This window comes from Ranitomeya variabilis, chromosome 1 (assembly GCF_051348905.1).
Source record: "Ranitomeya variabilis isolate aRanVar5 chromosome 1, aRanVar5.hap1, whole genome shotgun sequence".
NCBI classification, from domain to species: Eukaryota; Metazoa; Chordata; class Amphibia; order Anura; family Dendrobatidae; genus Ranitomeya; species Ranitomeya variabilis.
In genome coordinates, this window is record NC_135232.1 from 222,801,636 (window position 1) to 222,825,961 (window position 24,326).

The following is a 24,326-nucleotide window of genomic DNA, read 5'->3' on the forward strand; positions in this document are numbered from 1 at the left end:
GTGAGCGCTAGTAATTAGGTCAAACCCAAAGTCAGAGGAGCAGGATTCAGGCAGCTGGAAAACCAGGGACAGGAGCAGAATAAGAATTAGCCATCTTCACAGCCAGTGCAGGACAATGCTTGCAGATCAGATGGGCAGATTTCAGGGTGTTCCACAATCTCTAAGGTGTGGGAAGTGGAGCTTAGAAGCCGTCTACATATGAGAAGTTCTGTGCACATCTGTGTATGAGGAGCAATGTCTGCGGTCACAGCAACCGGCCGCCACAGGAAGTTCTTCTAGTTTTGTGTTATTTCAGATGAAGGTCTTATGGTTGATCGCTGCTGGCAACCAGACAGCCTAAAACAAATGTCACCTACAAAGACAATTCTGTATCCTTAACGCAACACTAATCGGTATTGCATTTTACAGACAAGATTTAATATTCTTCTCCCCTTGATGCATTCAAGTTTTCCAGCAAGAAAGCTGCATATTGGAATCTTTTTGAAACTAGGCAACTGGTACGTCATGGTCAATGTCTAATTAAAGGGGAAGGAAGACTTCTGACAGCTGGTGGTATTACAGCGCTTCCTCTGAAATTCTTTTTTATTAGACCATTCACTGTCTCATGATGCATCGTTTTCTCAGCATCCAAGGCTCATTAATGAATCTAAGCAGCAATAGTAGGGTTGCACCATAATATACAAAGAAGGATTACTCTAGAACATTGAAACTGCATTGCTGCCATAGGAAAAAGCGCTATGTAATGTACACATGAAAAAGGAAGGTACTTCGCACATAGATTGACCAATATATGTGAGCCAAGGATTACTAAAACATTGAAACTGCATTGCTGCCATAGGAAATAGCGATAAATAATCTACACAAAATATTTATCTGCAAAAATTGCTATGAAAAAAAAGGAAGGTACTCCGCGCATAGATAGATATTCTTTGTATATTATGGTGCAACCTTACTATTTGTTGCTTATATGCTTTTTTTGGTTGGCGCCTATTCACACTAGTTTAGATGTGCTGGTCTTTTTTTTTTTTTTCATTGATGAATCTGGCTTAATCGCATTAAAATATACTAAAGAAAAAAATTAAAGGGAAAAAAAAAAAAAAGGAAAAAAACTTAATGGTGGCCATGATGGAAAGTTGTCAGAACACACAGAACACACTGCGCATCACAGGTTGCTGTGTATGTTCCTGCATATTGGAAAACCAGGAACTAATTGGAGGCATTTGCTAACATAATTACACCTACTACATATTGGGATAGGATTTGGGAATGGAATTGCCCCTTTAACCCCTTTCAGACGTTGGGCGTAATAGTAGGCCCACGCTGAAATCCCTCCCTTTGATGTGGGCTTCGACGCTGAGCCCACATCTTTCCCGGCATCATGTGCCTCTAACAGCCACGGGTGGAATCGTGATCCACCCTTGGCTGTTAACCCGTTAAATGCCGCTGTCAATTTCAGTAAGCGCACCGGAAATCCTGCCAGTGACCTCGTCACGTGATCATGGGTCACTGATGGGTTGCCATAACAACCAGAGGTCTCCAGCAGACCTCTATGGTTGTCATAACCAGATTGCTGTGAGTGCCACCAGGTGGTCGGCACTCAGACAGTGAGCATTTCATCTATATACAGGCAATCTGACATGGAGACTATTGAAGCATGCAAAAAGTAAAAATAAATGTTTTTAAAAATATTTTAAAAAAATAAAATATAAAAGTTCAAATCATCCCCTTTCGTCCCATTCAAAATAAAACAATGAAAACAAATCAAATATACACATATTTGGTATCATCGTGTTCTGAATTGCCCGATCAAATATATATATATAAAAAAAAATAAAAAATTCACCAAAATGGTATCAATAAAAACGTCACTCGGCGTGTAAAAATTAAGCCCTCACCCAGCCCAAGATCACGAAAAATGGAGATGCTACAGGTCTCGGAAAATGGCCTTTGTTTTTTTTAACCAAAGTTTGGATTTTTCCTTTACCACTTACGGTAAATAAAAAAAGAACCTAGACTTGTTTGGCGTCTATGAACTCGAAATTTTCTGGAAAATCATATTAGCAGGTCAGTTTTATCATTTAGTGAACATTTTTTTTTTTCTTAAACCAACTGTGGAATTGCACTTTTTTTTTGCAATTTTACCACACTTGGATTGTCTCCTGCTTTCCAGCACACGATATGTTAAAATCAATGGTGTCGTTCAAAAATACAACTTGTCTCGCAAAAAACAAGCCCTCAGATGGCCATTTTGACAGAAAAATGAAAAAAATAAAAATTATGGCTCTGGGAAGAAAGTGAGCAAAAAAAAAAAAACGAAACCGAAAAAATAAAAATACCTCCGATCATGAAGGGGTTAATTCTGTTGATGAAGCACAGCAATATCCATGGAAAAATATGTAATTTGGTACAAAGTTGAATATGGTAACTAACATGACATTGATGGTAACGAATACCACGTTACACACACACAAAATATATATATATCTGGTATTAAGATACCTGAACTGCAATTCTGGCTAAAAATACAAATTGTGATATCTATTCACTTGGTAACAGGGCAGGAAAAAAATAAGAATATAGTCAGTAAAAGATTTTTTTTTTGTATGATGGATCAGCAAGTCCTGCACGGAGGCATGCAAATCTAAAAGATTATTATTTGTGTTCTCCAGAGATAAACGTTTGCTTGTCACCTAAACCTGCTGCGCAACTTTCCTGCAGTGCGCAGAACATACAGTCCTAATGTCAGCAGCATCAATAACCTGCTTCCGGAATCCCGAGCTTCGCAGTAAATGGGTAATGGTCTGCTGGAGAAATTTCACCTCTACACATCAAAGAAAATGACATCAAGTCAAATAGCTGCATTCAGAAAATTCTTAGTAGTACAACAGATACCGAAAGCTAGGACGTTCAATGGCGTTCAGGTTGTGATAAGAATCTTATCTAGACAGACATTGAACTTTGCTTCCTGCTGTTCTCAATCAGTAATCTACAAGAGCAGATGTCCATGCAAATATGTCAGGATCCACGATATTGTATCCTCTTCAATGACCATACATTAGCCGAAACACAAACCAATAAAGAACAATGTGCAAAGAAAAAGATATATTACACATATTAAGGAGATAATTAACTGCTGCAAACTACAATAAGAATATAAAGCTAGAATGAAAGTTCACCTGCACCAAATATAACACAAAGGCATGATTTATTTATTTATTTAATATTGTATAATCAAGCTCTTAGGAACATGATAAAAGAAGGGGTGATTGACAACAAAAGCAAAATGATGAATGACAAAAGCATTGCACGGACACTAGGAATTATAGCCATAATTAGGATACCAAACTAGAACATGGTATAAGAATGTCAGGGTAATATGTATACAACAAAAACAACAGCAAGCAAATGGATATTCACTATAATCAAGTGCAAAAATTCTAGAACTTATTCATGATTATTCAATTATTTCATGACTGCTTCATATTTGGAGAGCGTGAACTTTCTTTCTAGGTTTAGATTATCTGAGGCATGGAAGGCCGAACTTGGCTTACTTACAGATCAGGTTTTCAGTTCAATCGCCCTACTTGTAAGGAAAGCCATTTAGATGAAGAGAATACATCATGGAGCTTGTCACCTCCCGATAGAAGGTTAACCTACACATCTAATAAAGCGAGGGAGGCAGATTTAACGCCAGGTTTATATCCACTGTTATAGCCGACACGGAACCTATAATTATCCGTCATGCTGGGAAATATGAGAGAAAACTGCTTGCCTTCCACATAAAGTTTCACATAATAACCCTCCCTTTGCAGTGCAGACAATGCGGAATCCCAGCTGTGATTTTGTATATGTCTCTATAAGCAATGTCTCTGCGCCACACTAACCGCGGGCAGAATGTAGCAAGGCGCCAAGCCCACACGGCCAGAAATGTATATTTCATACATTCCTGAGGAAGGAAAAGTAAGCAGTTAGATTGCAGTGTTCTCCAAAATACCAGTAGTTTGCTAGGTGTTAGGCCGTGCCTTGCAGCCAGCAAGATGCCATGCCTTGCTTAACTCTTTGATGCAATGTACCCTAGAATACTGTACCTACCAGTAGGATATATTTATGAAAAGAGGACGGGACTTGGGTGAAGCTATAAACTTCCAATTAAAGGGGTTATCCACTACATTTTATAATGTCCCCATCGATTTAAACCTTGTAAATAAGTCTGTATGTAAATACATACTGCTGCCATATGTGCTTCTGAGTGGCGCTATCGCTGACCGCTCAGTCCACATCACGTGACCCCGGCTGCAGCCGCCGTAGACATCTGCTGATGTCACATCAAGTACCAGAATGCTTTGCTTCACCCATGCGTGACCCAGTTGCGTGCACCCCTCCTGATTGGGCAGTGGGTGGAGTTTCACGGCACAACACCGCCCAGTATCCAGAGCAGCTTTCCCTCTCTCCTCACCTAACGAATATCGATCGATCAGTAACACCTAACGAATATCGATTGTTCGACATGGCTCGCTGTGCAGCCCTCAGACATCTGTGAATCACGTACATGTTCTATCCGGGTTTTTCATACATAAAACAAATATTAATTATAATTAGTGATGAGCGAGTGTACTCGTTGCTCGGGTTTTCCCAAGCACGCTCGGGTGGTCTCCCGAGTATCTGTGACTGCTCGGAGATTTAGTTTTCATCGCCTCAGCTGCATGATTTACAGCTACTAGCCAGGCTGAGTACATGTGGGGGTTGCCTGGTTGCTAGGGAATCCCCACATGTAATCAAGCTGGCTAGTAGCCGCAAATCATGTAGCTGCGGCAAGGAAAACTAAATCTCCAAGCAGTCACAGATACTCGGAGACCACCCGAGCGTGCTTGGGAAAACCCGAGCAACGAGTACACTCACTCATCGCTAATTATAGTCTATGGGGCAGTTTTGTTTTGCATTTTTTATGCAAGAAATAAATACTACGCCACGTCCATTTTTGATCTGAATAAGGGATTAAAACTACCCATAGAAGTAAATGGGTCTTAAGATCATAGAAAGCACAGGGATGGTATCAGAGGCTTTGTAATTTCATTCTTCCACCAGTGAAAATCGCTGATTAATACACTGATGGTAAAAATGGACATGGGCCAAATATTGATGAAATCAGATGTCCATGTTTTTGTGTACGAGAAAAAAACACAAGTGTGTGAATGAGGCCTAAAGGCCCGCTAACACTTGCCACCTAGGGTTGTTCTGTGTTCATAGAATATCTTTGTTATCAGCACTAGAGATGAGTGAATTTGCTCGGGTTCCCTCGGGTTATTCGGCAAGCTGCAGAGGGAACCCGGCTTCCTGGATCGCTCCGGCCGATCAGCTGACTGGCTGTATGTGTCGCGGCTGTGTCACAGTCATGACAAATGCATGGAGAGCCTGTGTGTCGTGACTGACATAGCCGTGACACATGCAGCTGAGGCACCGATCAGCTGATCTGCCAGCCCGATCCATGAAGCAGGGTTCCCTCTGCAGCTTGCCGAATAACCTGCGGGAACCCGAGCAAATTCACTCATCTCTAATCAGAACCACAATTTCTTTTTACACAGGATGATGACGTCCTGATAACGATAATTTTAAATGCTGGAATGAAAGAAACAATTACCAGATGAGTAAGCGTTTTGCTTGCTAGTTATTATTTATTTATATAGCACCATTGATTCCATGGTGATAGTTGATTACCAGCTTGTAAAAATAATCATCCGACAAATGCCAATTCCTGATCAGCCAGTCTTAGGCTACGTTCACATTTGCGGTTAGCGCCGCAGCGTCGGGCGCCGCAGCGGCGCCGCATGCGTCATGCGCCCCTATACTTAACATGGGGGCGCATGGACATGCGTTGTGCTGCGTTTTGCGCCGCATGGCCGCAAGCGTTGGACGCAAGAAACGCTTCAAGTTGCATTTTTTTTGCGTCCAACTTGCGGGCAAAAACGACGCATGCGGCGCAAAACGCAGCGTTTTAGCGTGTGTTTTGCCGCGTTTTTGTTTGCGTTGTGCGCTGCGGCGCCGACGCTGCGGCGCACAACGCAAATGTGAACGTAGCCTTAACGAGTCTTAAAATCATTAGATTTGCTATCAACTGATGTTTTATGCACACAAAACCAGCATATTAAAATTGTCCGATTGGCAGTATTTTGTTCAGCATTTAACAATAGTATTTGAAAACCTAAACCTGGAGAGGGTCTAAAACAAAGGAGGTGTTAATCTTTCCAATAGGTTTTTACAGTGTTTACGTTTTATTCCTTATTAGTTTACAAATACTGTTGCAAAATATTACAAACTATATACTTTAAACCTTGGGCCCAATATTCTGCTTTGGAACTTTCTACAAATCCACAGCGATTCCACATGGGTTACATGTGAATTTGTATCGTTTCCACAGCTGTGAAATTGAAAAACCGCAGGTGGTTTGGAAAACTTTTGCTACACATGGAGTTTTATTCGATCACCCATGACCGCACCACAAGAGAGGGGATCACCCACCAAGAGGGGCATTCAATTAGGGTTATAAACTACAACCCTAAAAAAATACAAGTCTCAGCTCTCGTGGCCCTGTATAGTTGCGACTTGGCAGGTACCTTAGGTATCGAGATTCATTAAAGCCTCCTTAAGATCTAGAACCATTTAAAAGAAACTTGGTACCATGGGATTTAAATGTACTGTAGTACTGAGAGCCTTAACTGACACACCGTTGGAACCCATAGAGTCAGCAACCCTCAAAGTATTTCCCTTCAATACAGCCTTCAGCCAGGAGAGTTAGTGATAGGCCGGGATCACACATGCGAGAAATACAGCCGAGTCTCGCATGTTAATAGCAATACATGCAGCCACACGCTCCGCTCTCGAGTGCCGGGTGCAGTGCCAGGTATTAACATGTGAGACTTGGCCGTATTTCTCACATGTGTGATCCCAGCCATAGCGAGGCCCTTTACATAGCCCCACCATTTACACAAATCCTATATGATAGGGTGATCTTTAAACTGGATCCGGCCTATCTTCCTAAGGTCACGAGTCGATTCCATAGACTAAGAAGTTGCCCTTCTGTCCCAATCCGAAGAACCAGAAGACTGAGAAGTTGCATACATTAGACCTTAATTACACATCTAAGTAGCCTTCAGCTACCAAAGAGTGTAGAAAGGATAGGTTTTTTTGTATCCATTCAGGGCTCTAAAAAGGGATGAAGAGCCTCAAAACCTATTATTGCAAGATGGATTAGGGATGCCATTTCTCTAGCCTACTCGTCAACCTACAGGGAAGTGTCAGCAGGTTGAAAGGCTCATTCCACTCAGGCCGTGGAAACCTACTGGGTGGACAAAGCAGCTGGCTATAGGAGATCTGTAAGGGTGCTACCTGGTCCTCTCCGTCTACATTCTATAGACACTATAGATTAGATATGGGTGCTTCTGCTGATCTCACCTTTGGGGAGAAGGGTCCTACAGGCTGTAGTCTTTCCCTGAATTATATTTTTTCGATCTCTGCAATTTTCTCATTGTGCTGTCATGGGTGATCGAATAAAGTCTGAGGGTATGTGTCCACGTTCAGGAAACGCTGCGTTTTAGACGCAGCGTTGAGCCGCAGCGTCAAAAACGCAGCGTCCAGATGTTACAGCATAGTGGAGGGGATTTCATGATATCCCGTCTCCACTGTGCATTAAAAAACGCATGCGTTTTTCCCGCAAAAACGCACATGCGGTGTGTTTTTCCAGAACGCAGCATGTTGCTACAATGAGCAAAACACGCAGGAACACCGCAGGTGACCTGCCAGTGACCTCAGGTGCATTTTTGGTCAGGATTTTACCTGCATAAAATCCTGACCAAAGCCTGAAGCAAGCCTGAACGTGGACACATACCCTAACAGGATTTTTGTGAACCCATGACAGACAGCATCATTCTCTCCTGTCACATGTGGGTTAGCACTGCCTTTTACAAAAATTCTTACACTTATGGGTGTTGTGTGGTGTTGGTTATATTGTTGCCAATAACCATTGGAGGTCCTCTCATGCTCTGTAATCCAACTGATGCTGGAGAGAGGTGATGACTTTTTTAGCCTTTACGTTTCCTGTCATTGGAGGGCAAATCCCCTTTCTCGTGATGCTGTCATGGGGTCTGAAAAATACCATCAAACCCCCATCCAATTGTATTGTACTGTAGCTTGCTTTGTGTTAGCCATATATAAAAAAAATAAAATCTTCCACATTTGGAGATAAGGTGACCAAAGTATGGAGTGCCGCCATATTGTGCCACTATGCACCATTTCCTACAGGTCTAGTCTCCCTTAGCATCTCCCTGTAACATAACATCTTATGGAGGAATGCTTTTACTATTAGTCACTGCTTAAAGGTCATAAGACTAGGGAAAATTACGCCTCACATTTATAACATTTATGGCTGAGAGCTTTACAGAGATTGTGAGCGTCACCAGGACCGAGACAAATCAGTAACATTTCCATCTCAGACTGCAGGAATGGACAAATGTTCTATGACATTCTTGATAAAAATCTGCTGCCATCTACCAGGATGATTAAGATGAAAAGAGGGTGGACATTTCAGCAAGACAATGATCCAAAACACACAGCCAAGCAAACGCAGTTACGGTAGATCGGAGAAAAGAACTAAGTAAAGCTGCTGGAATGTACCACTCAATTACCGGACCTGAATCCAATAGAAATTTTATGGAAAAAACTAAAGCTCAGTTCATAGAAGTAGCCCACAGGGCCTTCAGGATCGGAAGAGTGTTTGCGTGGAAGAATGGGCAAAAAATCCCACCTGAGCAATGCACGCGACTAGTTTCTCCACATGTGAAGTGTCTTGAAGTTGTCATCACCAACAAAGGCTTTTGTACAAAGTATTAATTACATTTTAGTACCGTATATACTCGAGTATAAGCCGAGATTTTCAGCCCATTTTTTTGGGCTGAAAGTCCCCCTCTCGGCTTATACTCAAGTCATACCCAGGGGTCGGCAGGGGAGGGGGAGCGGGGGCTGTCTAATACTCACCTGCTCCTGGCGCGGTCCCTGCACGTCCCTGGTTCTCCCGGCGCCTCAGTTTCTTCCTTTACTGAGCGGTCACATGTTACTGCTCATTACAGTAATTATTATGCGGCTCCACCTCCCATAGGGGTGGAGCCGCATAGTCATTACTGTAATGAGCGGTACCATGTGACCGCTCAATCCAGGAAGAAGCTGCGGCGCCGGGGAAACAAGGACTGTACCGCACCAGGAGCAGGTGGGTATAATGGGGAGGGGGAGCGCTGCACGATATTCACCTCTCCTCGTTCCAGCTGCCGCTCCATCTTCAGCGTCTTCTGCAGTGACGCTCAGGTTAGTGCGCGCCCTCTGCCTGAACATCAGTGCAGAAGACAATGAAGACGGAGCGGCGGCCGGAAAGAGGAAAGGCGAATATTTAAAGTGCCGGGGGCCTGAGCGACGAGAGGCGAGTATGTTTTTTTTTTTTTATCGCAGCAACAGCAAATGGGGCAAGTGTCTGTATGGAGCATCTTATGGGGCCATAATCAACGTTTGTGCAGGATTATATGGCGCAAATATCTTTATGGAGCATCTTATGGGGCCATAACGTTTGTGCAGCACTATATGGGGCAAGTGTCTGTATAGAGCATCTTATGGGGTCATAATTAACGTTTGTGCAGCATTATATGGGGCAAATGTCTCTATGGAGCATCTTATGGGGCCATTATTAACCTTTATGCAGGATTATATGGGACATATTTTAATATGGAGCATCTTATGGGGCCCATCATGAACTGTATGGAGCATTATATGGGGCTCCTGATTCAATATGGATATTCAAAAACACTTAACCTACTGATGTCTCAATTAATTTTACTTTTATTGGTATCTATTTTTACTTTTGAAATTTACCAGTAGCTGCTGCATTTCCCACCCTAGGCTTATACTCGAGTCATTAAGTTTTCCCAGTTTTTTTGTGGCAAAATTAGGGGGGGGTCAGCTTATACTCAAGTATATACGGTAAGTGTGTTCAATACTTTTTCCAGGTGTCATTTCTTATTACACAAATTAAGTTATGGACACCTACATTTTATTTCTGTGCCTGTGTGGATTACAGGGCTGTGGAATCGGAGCTGTGGACTGGTGTCCATTTTGGTGGAGACGGAATAAAATGGACTTAATTCATATAATAAATTAGGTTCAGTAGTACAATGGAGGATGTGCTGTAAATGTTTTCATAAGAATTCGGGAAAGTATTGAAATATAAATGTCTGTTGTGCTCCTGATCCAAGGATCTCGGCTTTTACTTGAGATGAATCTGTGCTGCACTTTATGTACATGCTCAGCAGTGAGGCAGTGCTGTGGAATCGGAAGTGAGGGAAATTGAGGAGTCAGTCGGTGGTTTGGCTTACAGCCCTGGTGGATTGCATGGGTTGTTACCGGCATTTACCGGTACTTATTTTACCCGCTGTATATCACAAGAAATGCACAGGAGTAAGACAGGACTAATGTAAGAAAAAAGCTTACATAAGCATCCCATCATTTTTAATGCATTCCGCATTTATTGTGCACATGCTGCGTTTTTTTCCGCGGCGAAATTGCATTCCAGAAAAATACGCAGCATGTTCATTCTTTGTGCGGAATTGCGGCGATTCCGCACACATAGAAATGCATTGATCCGCTTACTTCCCGCATGGGGCTATGCCCACCATGCGGGGAGTAAGCTGATCATGTGCGGTTGGTGCCCAGGGTGGAGGAGAAGAGACTCTTCTCCAGGCCCTGGGAACCATATACTTATGTAAAAAAAAAAAAAAAAAAAAAAAAGGAATTTGAATAGAATAATCGTAATATTCTCACCTTCTGGCGGCCCCCGCAGCCTTGCGACAATGACCTGTGATGACGTAGCGGTCTCGCGTCATGCTACGTCATCTGGGGTCGTGGCCGCGAGGCATTACTGGGAACGGGAGCATCACGAGGAGCGGGAAGGCTGTGGGGGCCGCCGGAAGGTGAGAATCACAATTTTTTTATTTTGTTTTTTTATTATTTTTAACATATCTTTTTACTATTGATGCTGCATAGGCACTTTGACAAGTGTGACCAACCTGTCAGTTTTCCAAGCGATCTGTAGCTAATTACGCTTGCAAAACGCTAGTGTTTAGCGGAAATATGCATGCCAATTCTGCATTCGTATTTCCCGCGGCAAGGAGTTGCAGAATAGCCGCGGAAATTTCCACGGCAATTCTGCAACGTGTGCACATAGCCTTAGTTACCTCCCCCCAAACCTGTGTAAATATACAGGTGCCCCTCTCAAAATTAGAATATCATCGAAAATTTAATTTCAGTTCTTCAATACAAAAAGTAAAACTCATTATATAGCGTCTTTACAAACAGAGTGATCTATTTCAAGTGTTTATTTCTGTTAATGTTTATGATTATGGCTTACAGCCGATGAAAACCCAAAGGTCATTATCTCAGTAAATTAGAATACTTTATAACACCAGGTTGAAAAATTATTTTAAAATCAGAAATGTTGGCCTACAGAAATGTATGTTCAATCAATGCACTCAATACTTGGTCAGGGCTCCTTTTGCATCAATTACTGCATCAATGCGGCGTGGCATGGAGGCGATCAGCCTGTGGCACTGCTGAAGTGTTATGGAAGCCCAGGTTGCTTTGATAACAGCCTTCCGCTCGTCTGCATTGTTGGGTCTGGTGTCTCATCTTCCTCTTGACAATACCTCATAGATTCTCTATGGGTTAAGGTCAGACGAGTTTGCTGGCCAATCAAGCACAGTGATACGGTTTTTAAACCAGTTATTGGTACTTTTGGCAGTGTGGACAGGTGCCAAGTCCTGCTGGAAAATGAAATTTCCATCTTCAAGAAGCTTGTCGGCAGATTGAAGTATGAAGTGCTCTAAAATTTCCTGGTAGACGGCTGCGCTGCCTGTGGTCTTGATAAAACACAGTGGACCTACACCAGCAGGGGACATGGCTCCCAAAACCATCACTGATTACACAGGTCAACAAAAAAATTTTTTTTTTCTGGTGTCCAAAATATTTTAATGAATTTGGGGTATTTTTGGGGTGCTGATTCTGAATATGCTATCAGTTTTGCCAGATTGGCTCAAGTTTTTGAGATTTTTGGTATCTTATTTATAGCACTTGTTGGTAAATGCGACGCATCATCTCATTAATTTCTTTGGATTAGTACTTGAACTGAGCAGTTCTCAATATAGTTTTGTGTTAATTAGTGTTCTAAAAGTTTGTTCATAGCTTGATTTTTGCACTAACTTTATGTTGTTGTCTGTTTTCCAGTGAAAAGCATGAACTCATCAAGAAGAAGTTGTCTTAACGATCCAGACTCATTCTGTTACATTTGTGGTGAATACACACTGCCAAAACATAGAAGAAACATAACAGACTTCGTAAAAAAAGTGTATTTTGCCTATTTTGGGGTTATGCTTGGGGACCAAGACAAGTTTTGGGCACCACACATAGTGTGCAAAGCATGTATCGAATTATTACGAAAATGGAGCAAAGGACAAAGAAAAAGCTTCAAATTTGGTGTTCCAATGGTGTGGAGAGAGCCAAAAAATCATCATGATGACTGTTATTTATGGTAAACACAGGTACAGGCACATCTTCACAATGAGGGACAGGCCTTCTTGCAGATTCCATGTTACTCCCATTTTCGTTTCTTATGCTTATTGAATCCTTGCACTTGCACTGCACAGAAATAACAGTCATCATGATGATTTTTTGGCTCTCTCCACACCATTGGAACACCAAATTTGAAGCTTTTTCTTTGTCCTTTGCTCCATTTTCGTAATAATTCGATACATGCTTTGCACACTATGTGTGGTGCCCAAAACTTGTCTTGGTCCCCAAGCATAACCCCAAAATAGGCAAAATACACTTTTTTTACGAAGTCTGTTATGTTTCTTCTATGTTTTGGCAGTGTGTATTCACCACAAATGTAACAGAATGAGTCTGGATCGTTAAGACAACTTCTTCTTGATGAGTTCATGCTTTTCACTGGAAAACAGACAACAACATAAAGTTAGTGCAAAAATCAAGCTATGAACAAACTTTTAGAACACTAATTAACACAAAACTATATTGAGAACTGCTCAGTTCAAGTACTAATCCAAAGAAATTAATGAGATGATGCGTCGCATTTACCAACAAGTGCTATAGATAAGATACCAAAAATCTCAAAAACTTGAGCCAATCTGGCAAAACTGATGACATATTCAGAATCAGCACCCCAAAAATACCCTAAATTCGATGAAATATCTTTGGCACCAAAAATGCTGTTGACCAGTGTTATAGTAACTTCACACTAGACCTCAAGCAGCTTGGATTGTGGGCAACTCCACTCTTCCTCCAATCTCTGGGACCTTGATTTCCAAATGCAAAGTTTACTTTCATCTGAAATCAACACCTTGGACCACGGAGCAAGAGTCCAGTTCTTTTTCACCTTGGCCCAGGTAAGACGATTCTGGCGCTGTCTATTAGTCATGAGTGGCTTGACGCAAGGAATGTGACACTTGTAGCCCATGTCCTGGATATGTCTGTGTGTGGTGGCTTTTTAAGCAATAACTCCAGCAGCAGTCCACTCCTTGTGGAATCTCCCCCCAAAATGTTTGAATGGCCTTTTCTTAATCCTTTCAAGGATGCGGTTATCCCAGTTCCTTGTGCACCTTTTTCTACCACACTTTTTCCTTCCACTCAACTTTCCATTAACCCCTTAAGCCCCGAGGGTGGTTTGCACGTTAATGACCGGGCCAATTTTTACAATTCTGACCACTGTCCCTTTATGAGGTTATAACTCTGGAACGCTTCAACGGATCTTGGCGATTCTGACATTGTTTTCTCGTGACATATTGTACTTCATGTTAGTGGTAAAATTTCTTCGATATAACTTGCGTTTATTTGTGAAAAAAACGAATATTTGGCGAAAATTTTGAAAATTTCGCAATTTTCCAACTTTGAATTTTTATGCCCTTAAATCACAGACATATGTCACACAAAATACTTAATAAATAACATTTCCCACATGTCTACTTTACATCAGCACAATTTTGGAACCAAAATTTTTTTTTGTGACGGAGTTATAAGGGTTAAAAGTTGACCAGCAATTTCTCATTTTTACAACACCATTTTTTTTTAGGGACCACATCTCATTTGAAGTCATTTTGACGGGTCTATATGATAGAAAATACCCAAGTGTGACACCATTCTAAAAACTGCACCCCTCAAGGTACTCAAAACCACTTTCAAGAAGTTTATTAACCCTTCAGGTGTTTCACAGGAATTTTTGGAATGTTTAAATAAAAATGAACATTTAACTTTTTTTCACACAAAATTTATTTCAGCTCCAATTTGTTTTATTTTACCAAGGGTAACAGGAGAAAATAGACCCCAAAAGTTGTTGTACAATTTGTCCTGAGTACGCTGATACCCCATATGTGGGGGTAAACCACAGTTTGGGCGCATGGCAGAGCTTGGAAGCAAAGGAGCGCCATTTGACTTTTCAATGCAAAATTGACTGGAATTGAGATGGGACGCCATGTTGCATTTGGAGAGCCCCTGATGTGCCTAAACATTGAAACCCCCCACAAGTGACACCATTTTGGAAAGTAGACCCCCTAAGGAACTTATCTAGATGTGTGGTGAGCACTTTGACCCAACAAGTGCTTTACAGAAGTTTATAATGCAGAGCCGTAAAAATAAAAAATCATATTTTTTCACAAAAATTATCTTTTCACCCCCAATTTTTTATTTTCCCAAGGGTGAGAGAAGAAATTGGACCCCAAAAATTGTTGTGCAATTTGTCCTGAGTACGCTGATACCCCATATGTGGGTGTAAACCATTGTTTGGGCGCAGGGCAGAGCTCGGAAGGGAAGGAGCGCCATTTGACTTTTCAATGCAAAATTGACTGGAATTGAGATGGGACGCCATGTTGCATTTAGAGAGCCCTTGATGTGCCTAAACATTGAAACCCCTAACAAGTGACACCATTTTGGAAAGTAGACCCCCTAAGGAACTTATCTAGATGTGTGGTGAGCACTTTGACCCAACAAGTGCTTTACAGAAGTTTATAATGCAGAGCCGTAAAAATAAAAAATCATATTTTTTCACAAAAATGATCTTTTCACCCCCAATTTTTTATTTTCCCAAGGGTAAGAGAAGAAATTGGACCCCAAAAATTGTTGTGCAATTTGTCCTGAGTACACTGATACCCCATATGTGGGTGTAAACCATTGTTTGGGCGCATAGCAGAGCTCAGAAGGGAAGAAGCGCTATTTTACTTTTCAATGCAAAATTGACTGGAATTAAGATGGGATGCCATGTTGCGTTTGGAGAGCCCCTGATGTGCCTAAACATTAAACCCCCCCACAAGTGACACCATTTTGGAAAGTAGACCCCCTAAGGAACTTATCTAGATGTGTTTTGATAGCTTTGAACCCCCAAGTGTTTCACTACAGTTTATAACGCAGAGCCGTGAAAATAAAAATTATTATTTTTTTTCACAAAAATGATTTTTTAGCCCCCAGTTTTGTATTTTCACAAGGGTATCAGGATAAATTGGACCCCAAAAGTTGTTGTCCAATTTGTCTGGAGTACGCTGATACCCCATTTGTGGGGAGGGACCACTGTTTGGGCGCATGACAGAGCTCGGAAGGGAAGGAGCGCCATTTGGAATGCAGACTTAAATGGATTGGTCTGCAGGCGTCACGTTGCATTTGCAGAGCCCCTGATGTACCCAAACAGTACAAACCCCCCACAAGTGACCCCATATTGGAAACTAGACCTCCCAAGGAACTTATCTAGATGTGTTGTGAGAACTTTGAACCCCCAAGTGTTTCACTACAGTTTACAACGCAGAGCCGTGAAAATAAAACATATTTTTTTTCCCACAAAAATGATTTTTAGCCCCCCAAATTTTTATTTTCCCAAGGATAACAAGAGAACTTGGACCCCAGAAGTTGTTGTTCAATTTGTCCCTAGTACGCTGATAACACATATGTTGGGGTAAACCCCTTTTTGGGCGCACGGGAGAGCTCGGAAGGGAAGGAGCACTGTTTTACTTTTTCAACGCAGAATTGGCTGGAATTGAGATTGGACGCCATGTCGCGTTTGGAGAGCCCCTGATGTGCCTGAACAGTGGAAACTCCCCAATTCTACCTGAAACCCTACCCCTAACCGTTTACTGAACATTTTCTGACAGTCATAAGTGCCACGTATTTAAGTGCCACGTATTTAAGTGCCACGTATTTACGTGCCACGTATTTTTCAGTGCCTTAAATACGTGGCACTTAAATACGTGGCACTTAAATACGTGGCACTTAAATACGTGGCACTTAAATACGTGGCACTTAAATACGTGGCACTTAAATACGTGGCACTTAAATACGTGGCACTTAAATACGTGGCACTTAAATACGTGGCACTTAAATACGTGGCACTTAAATACGTGGCACTTAAATACGTGGCACTTAAATACGTGGCACTTAAATACGTGGCACTTAAATACCGTGGCCACTGAAATATCGTGGCCACTGAAATATCGTGGCACTTATATACGTATATACGTATATAAACGTATATTTCAGTGCCACGTATTTCAGGCACTGAAAAATACGTGGCACTTAAATACGTGGCACTTAAATACGTGGCACTTAAATACGTGGCACTTAAATACGTGGCACTTAAATACGTGGCACTTAAATACGTGGCACTTAAATACGTGGCACTTAAATACGTGGCACTTAAATACGTGGCACTTAAATACGTGGCACTTAAATACGTGGCACTTAAATACGTGGCACTTAAATACGTGGCACTTAAATACGTGGCACTTAAATACGTGGCACTTAAATACGTGGCACTTAAATACGTGGCACTTAAATACGTGGCACTTAAATACGTGGCACTTAAATACGTGGCACTTAAATACGTGGCACTTAAATACGTGGCACTTAAATACGTGGCACTTAAATACGTGGCACTTAAATACGTGGCACTTAAATACGTGGCACTTAAATACGTGGCACTTAAATACGTGGCACTTAAATACGTGGCACTTAAATACGTGGCACTTAAATACGTGGCACTTAAATACGTGGCACTTAAATACGTGGCACTTAAATACGTGGCACTTAAATACGTGGCACTTAAATACGTGGCACTTAAATACGTGGCACTTAAATACGTGGCACTTAAATACGTGGCACTTAAATACGTGGCACTTAAATACGTGGCACTTAAATACGTGGCACTTAAATACGTGGCACTTAAATACGTGGCACTTAAATACGTGGCACTTAAATACGTGGCACTTAAATACGTGGCACTTAAATACGTGGCACTTAAATACGTGGCACTTAAATACGTGGCACTTAAATACGTGGCACTTAAATACGTGGCACTTAAATACGTGGCACTTAAATACGTGGCCACTGAAATATCGTGGCACTTATATACGTATATACGTATATAAACGTATATTTCAGTGCCACGTATTTCAGTGCCACGTATTTCAGGTTAGGGGTAGGGTTAGGGTTTTTTGTTTTTTTCTTGTTTTCTTGTGTTTTTCTATAAAAACGCATGCGTTTTACCGCGTTTACATGCATTTTTTCACACATGCGGTTTTTTTAAAAAACGCATGCAGATAAAAACGCAAGTGTGAAACCAGACTAAAAGACGCTTTTTATAGCAAAAAAGTTTTTGCGTCTCCACATTTTGCTCCAGAGTCATGTGAGGTCTTGTTTTTTGCGGGACGAGTTGACGTTTTTATTGGTAACATTTTCGGACACGTGACCATTTTTTATCACTTTTTATTCCGATTTTTGTGAGGCAGAATAACCAAAAACCAGCTATTCATGAATTTCTTTTGGGAGAGGCGTTTATACCGTTCTGCGCTTGGTAAAATTGATAAAGCAGTTTTATTCTTCGGGTCAGTACGATTACAGCGATACCTCATTTATATCATTTTTTTATGTTTTGACGCTTTTATACGATAAAAACTATTTTATAGAAAAAATAATTATTTTGGCATCGCTTTATTCTGAGGACTATAACTTTTTTATTTTTTTGCTGATGATGCTGCATGGCGGCTCGTTTTTTGCGGGACAAGATGACGTTTTCAGCGGTAACATGGTTATTTATATCCGTCTTTTTGATCGCGTGTTATTCCACTTTTTGTTCGGCGGTATGGTAATAAAGCGTTGTTTTTTGCCTCGTTTTTTTTTTTTTTTCTTACGGTGTTTACTGAAGGGGTTAACTAGTGGGCCAGTTTTATAGGTTGGGTCGTTACGGACGCGGCGATACTAAATATGTGTACTTTTATTGTTTTTTTTTGTTTTTTTTAGATAAAGAAATGTATTTATGGGAATAATATTTTTTTTTTTATTATTTATTTAGGAATTTTTTTTTTTTTTTTTTTTTTTTTACACATGTGGAAATTTTTTTTTTTACTTTTTTACTTTGTCCCAGGGGGGGACATCACAGATCGCAGATCTGATAGTGTGCACAGCACTCTATCAGATCCGTGATCATACTTTCATCGGAGCAGGCTGCAGCTTTCATCTGCAGCCTGCTCCGACCCGGAAGTGCTCCCTGCAGGACCCGGATACAGCCCCTCGGCCATTTTGGATCCGGGGCCTGCAGGGAGAAGACGTTCGGTACGAGGTGAGTACATCACCTTGTACCGATCGTCTCAGGGAAGCCCGCAGGGAGCCCCCTCCCTGCGCGATGCTTCCCTGTACCGCCGGTACACCGCGATCATGTTTGATCGCGGTGTGCCGGGGGTTAATGTGCCGGGGGCGGTCCGTGACCGCTCCTGGCACATAGTGCCGGATGTCAGCTGCGATATGCAGCCGACACCCGGCCGCGATCGGCCGCGCTCCCCCCGTGAGCGCGGCCGATCGCGTATGACGTACTATACCGTCACCGGGAATTAAGGCCCACCCCACCTCGACGGTATAGTACGTCATATGGGATTAAGGGGTTAATATGCTTGGATACAGCACTGTGAACAGCCATCTTCTTCAGCAATGACCTTTTGTGGCTTATCCTCCTTGTGGAGTGTGTCCATGACTGCAATCTGGACATCTGTCAAGTCAGCAGTCTTCCCCATGATTGTGGTACATACTGAAACAGACTAAGGGACCTTTTTAAACGCTTAGGAAGCCTTTGCAGGTGTTTTTTGCTAATTATTCAAATTTACTGAGATAATGACGTTTGGGTTTTCATTGGCTGTAAGCCATAATCAACAACATTAACAGAAATTAACACTTGAAATAGATCACTCTGTTTGTAATAACTCTATATGAGCTTCACTTTTTGCATTGAAGAACTGAAATAAATGCCCTTTATGATGAAATTCTAATTTTGTGAGAAGCACCTCTAAGCGTAGGATAATGTCTGTGTTAATATACTCACTGATCACCATCTAATTTGATATCCAGAATGGTTCCGCTTCTCTTCTGCGTCACTTCCCAATGATTCAGACTCTCTGGGTCACACTTCGGCTGGATATTTCTTTTACAATATAAGTCTGTAGCACCGAGTTCTGATGCTCCATAGAGTTACATTGTAAAAGCCATTTCCATGTCACAGAGTGCAGTGTGACTCAAAGTCTGAAACGCAATCCTGTGACTCAGAAGATCGGATTGACGCAGGATACTGGAGAAGACAGTGATCGGTGAGTATATTAAACACTGAGCCTACACAGGTATAGGGGAAAAAAAAAAATGTCAGCTCTTTAGGGTATGTGCACACTTTGTGGATTCTTCTGCGGATTTTTCCGCTGCGGATTTGGAAAATTCGCAGTGCAAAACCGCAGCGGTTTTCACTGCGGATTTTCCTGCGGTTTCTTCTGCGGATCCCTCTGCGGGTTTTCAACAGCACTTTCCTATTGGTGCATGTTGAAAACCGCTGCGGAATCCGAAGAAGTGACATGCTCCTTTTTTTCCGCAGCGGTTCCGCAATGAATTTTCCGCATCGTGGGCACAGCGGTTTTTGTTTTCCATAGGGTAACCTTGTACTGTACCCTGCATGGAAAACTGCGGATCCGCAGCGTCAAATCCGCTGCAGATCCGCAGCAAATCCGCAGCAAAAACCGCAAAGTGTGCACGAGCCCTTAATCTTACAGGGAAACAGCTGTTCCACTTGCAAAACCGTGCAGCTGATCGTAACGGCGCGCGGCTTTTCCCTGCAAGATTATGTGATTGGACATGGAAACCGTGGAAAGATTACAGCACTAGTACGTGCAAATACCACAGTGTGATTGATGTGTGTGAATACAGGCTTTATGCTGTTACTAGTAAAGGGCATTTTAAGGGGAACCTGTCACCAGAAATAATGCTTTTAACCTGCAGATATGGGGTTAATCTGCAGGTTAACAAGAGCTAGTTTGCTGTCCGGTGCCTGCACACAGCCAAATGCAGCAGAAAGAAAATGATCTTTATTCTCCCCGCCAGCATTTGGTATGCAGTCATGGGGGAGGGACCGGGGCGTGATTAAAGGGGCCGCTCTGTATACTCAGAGAGATGACTGAATACCATGTGCTGGCGGAGAGAATAAAGATCATTTTCTCCCTGCTGCATTCGGCTGCGTGCAGGCGCCGGGTAGCATCATAACGCTGTTAGCTTGCAGATTAACTCCATATCTGCAGGTTAGCAGCGTTATTCCTGGTGACAGGTTTCATTTAACACTGTATGAACTGTACACTATTGTAAAGGGACATCAGTGACCCCTCATTTACAGGGTCATAGTTCTAGTATATGCAGGGGCCCTTGAGTCTAGGCAAGAGGATAAGGGGGCAAAGAGTATCTTTGGCCCACATGAGAAGATCATTACTATTAGTTGTGGGCCTTGTTGGAGATGTTACATTGGGGCCAACAAGCTCCACGTTACGTCACCACTCATGCATCTGAACTGGTGACTTGTCACTTATGCATTTTTGGGAATTTTGATTGTAAGACGTGACTCATACCTTTATATCCTTCATGGAGGGAGCCGAGTTGCTTGATCGCACTGTGTAGATCACCTAACGTTTCTCATCATAACCTCACTGACCATGACGATCTTTATCAGATATACATTACATGTTCTACAGTCGCTTATAAATATGACAACGTGTAGTTTTTTCTACTTTTCTAGTCCTAAAAATATCATGTACACTGTATTTCTATGCAAATTAACTGGCTAGAAATTAGCTTTAATAACTGTTAAAACCCTGACTGAAAGGGCTTGTCAGGTTTCAGATCAGGGCATGCTTCTTAGGCTACGTTCACATTTGCGTTGTGCGCCGCAGCGTCGGCGCCGCAGCGCACAACGCAAACAAAAAACGCGGCAAAACGCACGCTAAAACGCTGCGTTTTGCGCCGCATGCGTCGTTTTTGGCCGAAAGTTGGATGCAAAAAAAATGCAACTTGATGCGTTTCTTGCGTCCAACGCTTGCGGCCATGCGGCGCAAAACGCAGCACAACGCATGTCCATGCGCCCCCATGTTAAATATAGGGGCGCATGACGCATGCGGCGCCGCTGCGGCACCCGACGCTGCGGCGCTGACCGCAAATGTGAACGTAGCCTTATACCGTAAAATGACAAAGTAGCCATTTGTAATCTTCTGAAGCCCAATCAGCTTCTGTGCCCTCTTTGATCACTAAAAATTAGCCGAGTTATTGGGCTTACGTTGCACCTACTGTGCAGATATCTATTGAAGGATTTAAAAAAAAAAAAAAAAAAAAGTATAGTTTCCACCGTGATATTCAAAACTTGTTTTTTTTTGTCATCAATCTGATGACATCACAGTAAAAATGAAAATAAAATGCATTTTTGATGCTTCATCAGAAATCTGCAGCAAAAGACGCAGGCATCAGACACACCTAGCGGGTTCTGACACAAACATTCGGAAGATACCTGGGGGGGGGGGGCGGCATCTTTCCAGCATCTTTTCAGCCTTCCCATTGACTTGTCTTGGAAAGTATAGAGTGGCAGACACCTGAGGGATGGACACTTCTTTCAATACCTAGACATGTTTTTGAATCCTGAGGCGATCACAAGAATCTCGAGAGCCTGAACATATGCACAGCACGTCCTTACTGCATAGGAATGTGTTTGTTCATTCTTTAGAGGTTTTTTCCCCATTTCAGACAGATTTTGGAGTAGACCCAACCGACGACGACGCGAGTACAAACCCTACACGTCCTAACTAGATGTCCTCATACAGACAGGTGACCCGTGCATCGTATGTAGGAAGGGATAGGAAGAAACAGACGGAGATGAGCCATGGTCTCCGTGCCAAGCATTGCCCGGCTGGGGAGAAGGCGCCGTCCGGAAGCTTTTACCACTTTGGGATGGCAACAAAGTAACAAAATACTAAATACAGAGACTGTGGCCAATCACAAGGTTTACAGTGAATTAACGACATATAAAAAAAACTAGAATGTAAAGAATACGCTAGTGAAACGCGTAGGTGCCCGCACATCACTACAGAAGCAGGCAGCAGCCCCCTCACACGATACAGCCCAGGACCAGCACGGGAATGGCATGTGCCAGGCTAGCACCCACCTCCGGGAAGGAGCCCTTGGCATAGACCATGAGCAGAGAAGTTTTCCCGCAGCCTCCATCTCCCACTATGACGATCTTGACCTCTTTGTTGCCCCGGTCGCGGCCCTTGCTCGGATCCTTGATGCCATTGCTGACGGTCCCGTTGGGTTGTTGGGTCATGTTGCTGGAGGTGGTCAGTCCATGTGGCCGCTCCTCACTCTGCGATCTCCGGCGCTGTACTGGAGGCTCTCACCGCTCTCTGCGGGCTACAGCTGAGAGATCAGCACAGGCGCCTGTGATTCGCTGCTTGCCGTCCCACGTGATGCTGCCGGACACGCCCACCTGCTATTATAGCGTGTACTTCACAACTTTGTGCACATGCACAGTCAGAGAGTGTCAGTCAGCGCTGAGGAGAAGGTGGCGGCCGGAGCGGCTCAACACAGACGGCTCCTCACTGACAGGACTGGAATGGAGGAGACTCCTGGAGCTTCTCATGGCCTCCATCCTTGAGTGGTGTAATGAGGCCCAGGGACGGTGATGGCACTGGAGGGTTTCTTATGGAATAGGATATATATATATATATATATATATATATATATATATATATATATATATATATATAATATGATCTCTTGGGGTTCTCTTTTGGTCAGGCTATGTGCCCACGTTGCAGAAGTGCAGCATTTCCGCAACTTCCTGCCGCGAGTAAGGCTACTTTCGACGGATGCGTTGTGCTTTGGCGGACCGCCGGCACAAAAAAAGCTACATGTAACGTTTTTTGCTGCCGATGGTCCGCTTTTTTCCGACCGCGCATGCGCGGACGGAACTCCACCCCCACCTCCCCGCACCTCACAATGGGGCAGCGGATGCGCTGGAAAAATGCATCTGCTGCCCCTGTTGTGCGGCGTATACAACGCTAGCGTCGGTAACCTCGGCCCGACGCACTGCGACAGGCCGAGCCCGACGCTAGTGTGAAAGAAGCCTAAAATGCATGTGGAATTCGCATGAGTTTTCCTGCAAAACAAGCGGTTTAGGGTATGTGCACACGTTGCGGATTTCCTGCGGATCCGTAGTGTTTTTTGCGGTGCAGAAACGCTGCAGATCCTCAAGTGACTTGCAGTACAATGGGAAAAAAAATGCTGTGCTAATGGTACGGAAAATTCCGTGCGGAAACACTGCGGATTAAAAGAAGTAGCATGTTACTACTTTTTTGCGAATCTATAAGCGAAGCCCAACAAGAAGTTTTGTGACATTTTAAATATCAAGTCATATCATTACAGATGCATGTAGTCATAATGTCACAGGCAGTGGCGTAACTACAAAGTTATGGGCCCCGGTGCGAACTTCCAAATGGGGCCCCCCCCCCTACCTCCGTGACGCCCCCCCACCCCCTTCCCCTAGATACGCCTCGGACTGTTGCAGGAATCTCCTGCACTGCAACATGGTGTTGGGTGCCAGCACAGCCCGCACAGTGGTATATCCAGCACAGCCCGCACAGTGGTATATCCAGCACAGCCCGCACAGTGGTATATCCAGCACAGCCCGCACAGTGGTATATCCAGCACAGCCCGCACAGTGGTATATCCAGCACAGCCCGCACAGTGGTATATCCAGCACAGCCCGCACAGTGGTATATCCAGCACGGCCCGCACAGTGGTATGCACAGCCCGCACAGTGGTATGTACAGCACAGCCCGCACAGTGGTATATACAGCACAGCCCGCACAGTGGTATATACAGCACAGCCCGCACAGGGGTATATACAG

The 24,326-nt window shown here is 43.1% G+C and overlaps 1 protein-coding gene across 1 annotated transcript in view; it reads right to left on the reverse strand.

Moving 5' to 3' along the window:
• Positions 1-22,830, reverse strand: part of RHOF (ras homolog family member F, filopodia associated) — a 111,657-nt gene extending 88,827 nt beyond the window's left edge. Inside the window, exon 1 of the mRNA XM_077293049.1 lies at positions 22,583-22,830. Coding sequence (XP_077149164.1) covers positions 22,583-22,741 — 159 coding nt within the window. The 5' untranslated portion in view covers positions 22,742-22,830. The remainder of the gene's footprint in view (positions 1-22,582) is intronic.
• Positions 22,831-24,326: the final 1,496 nt, after the last annotated feature.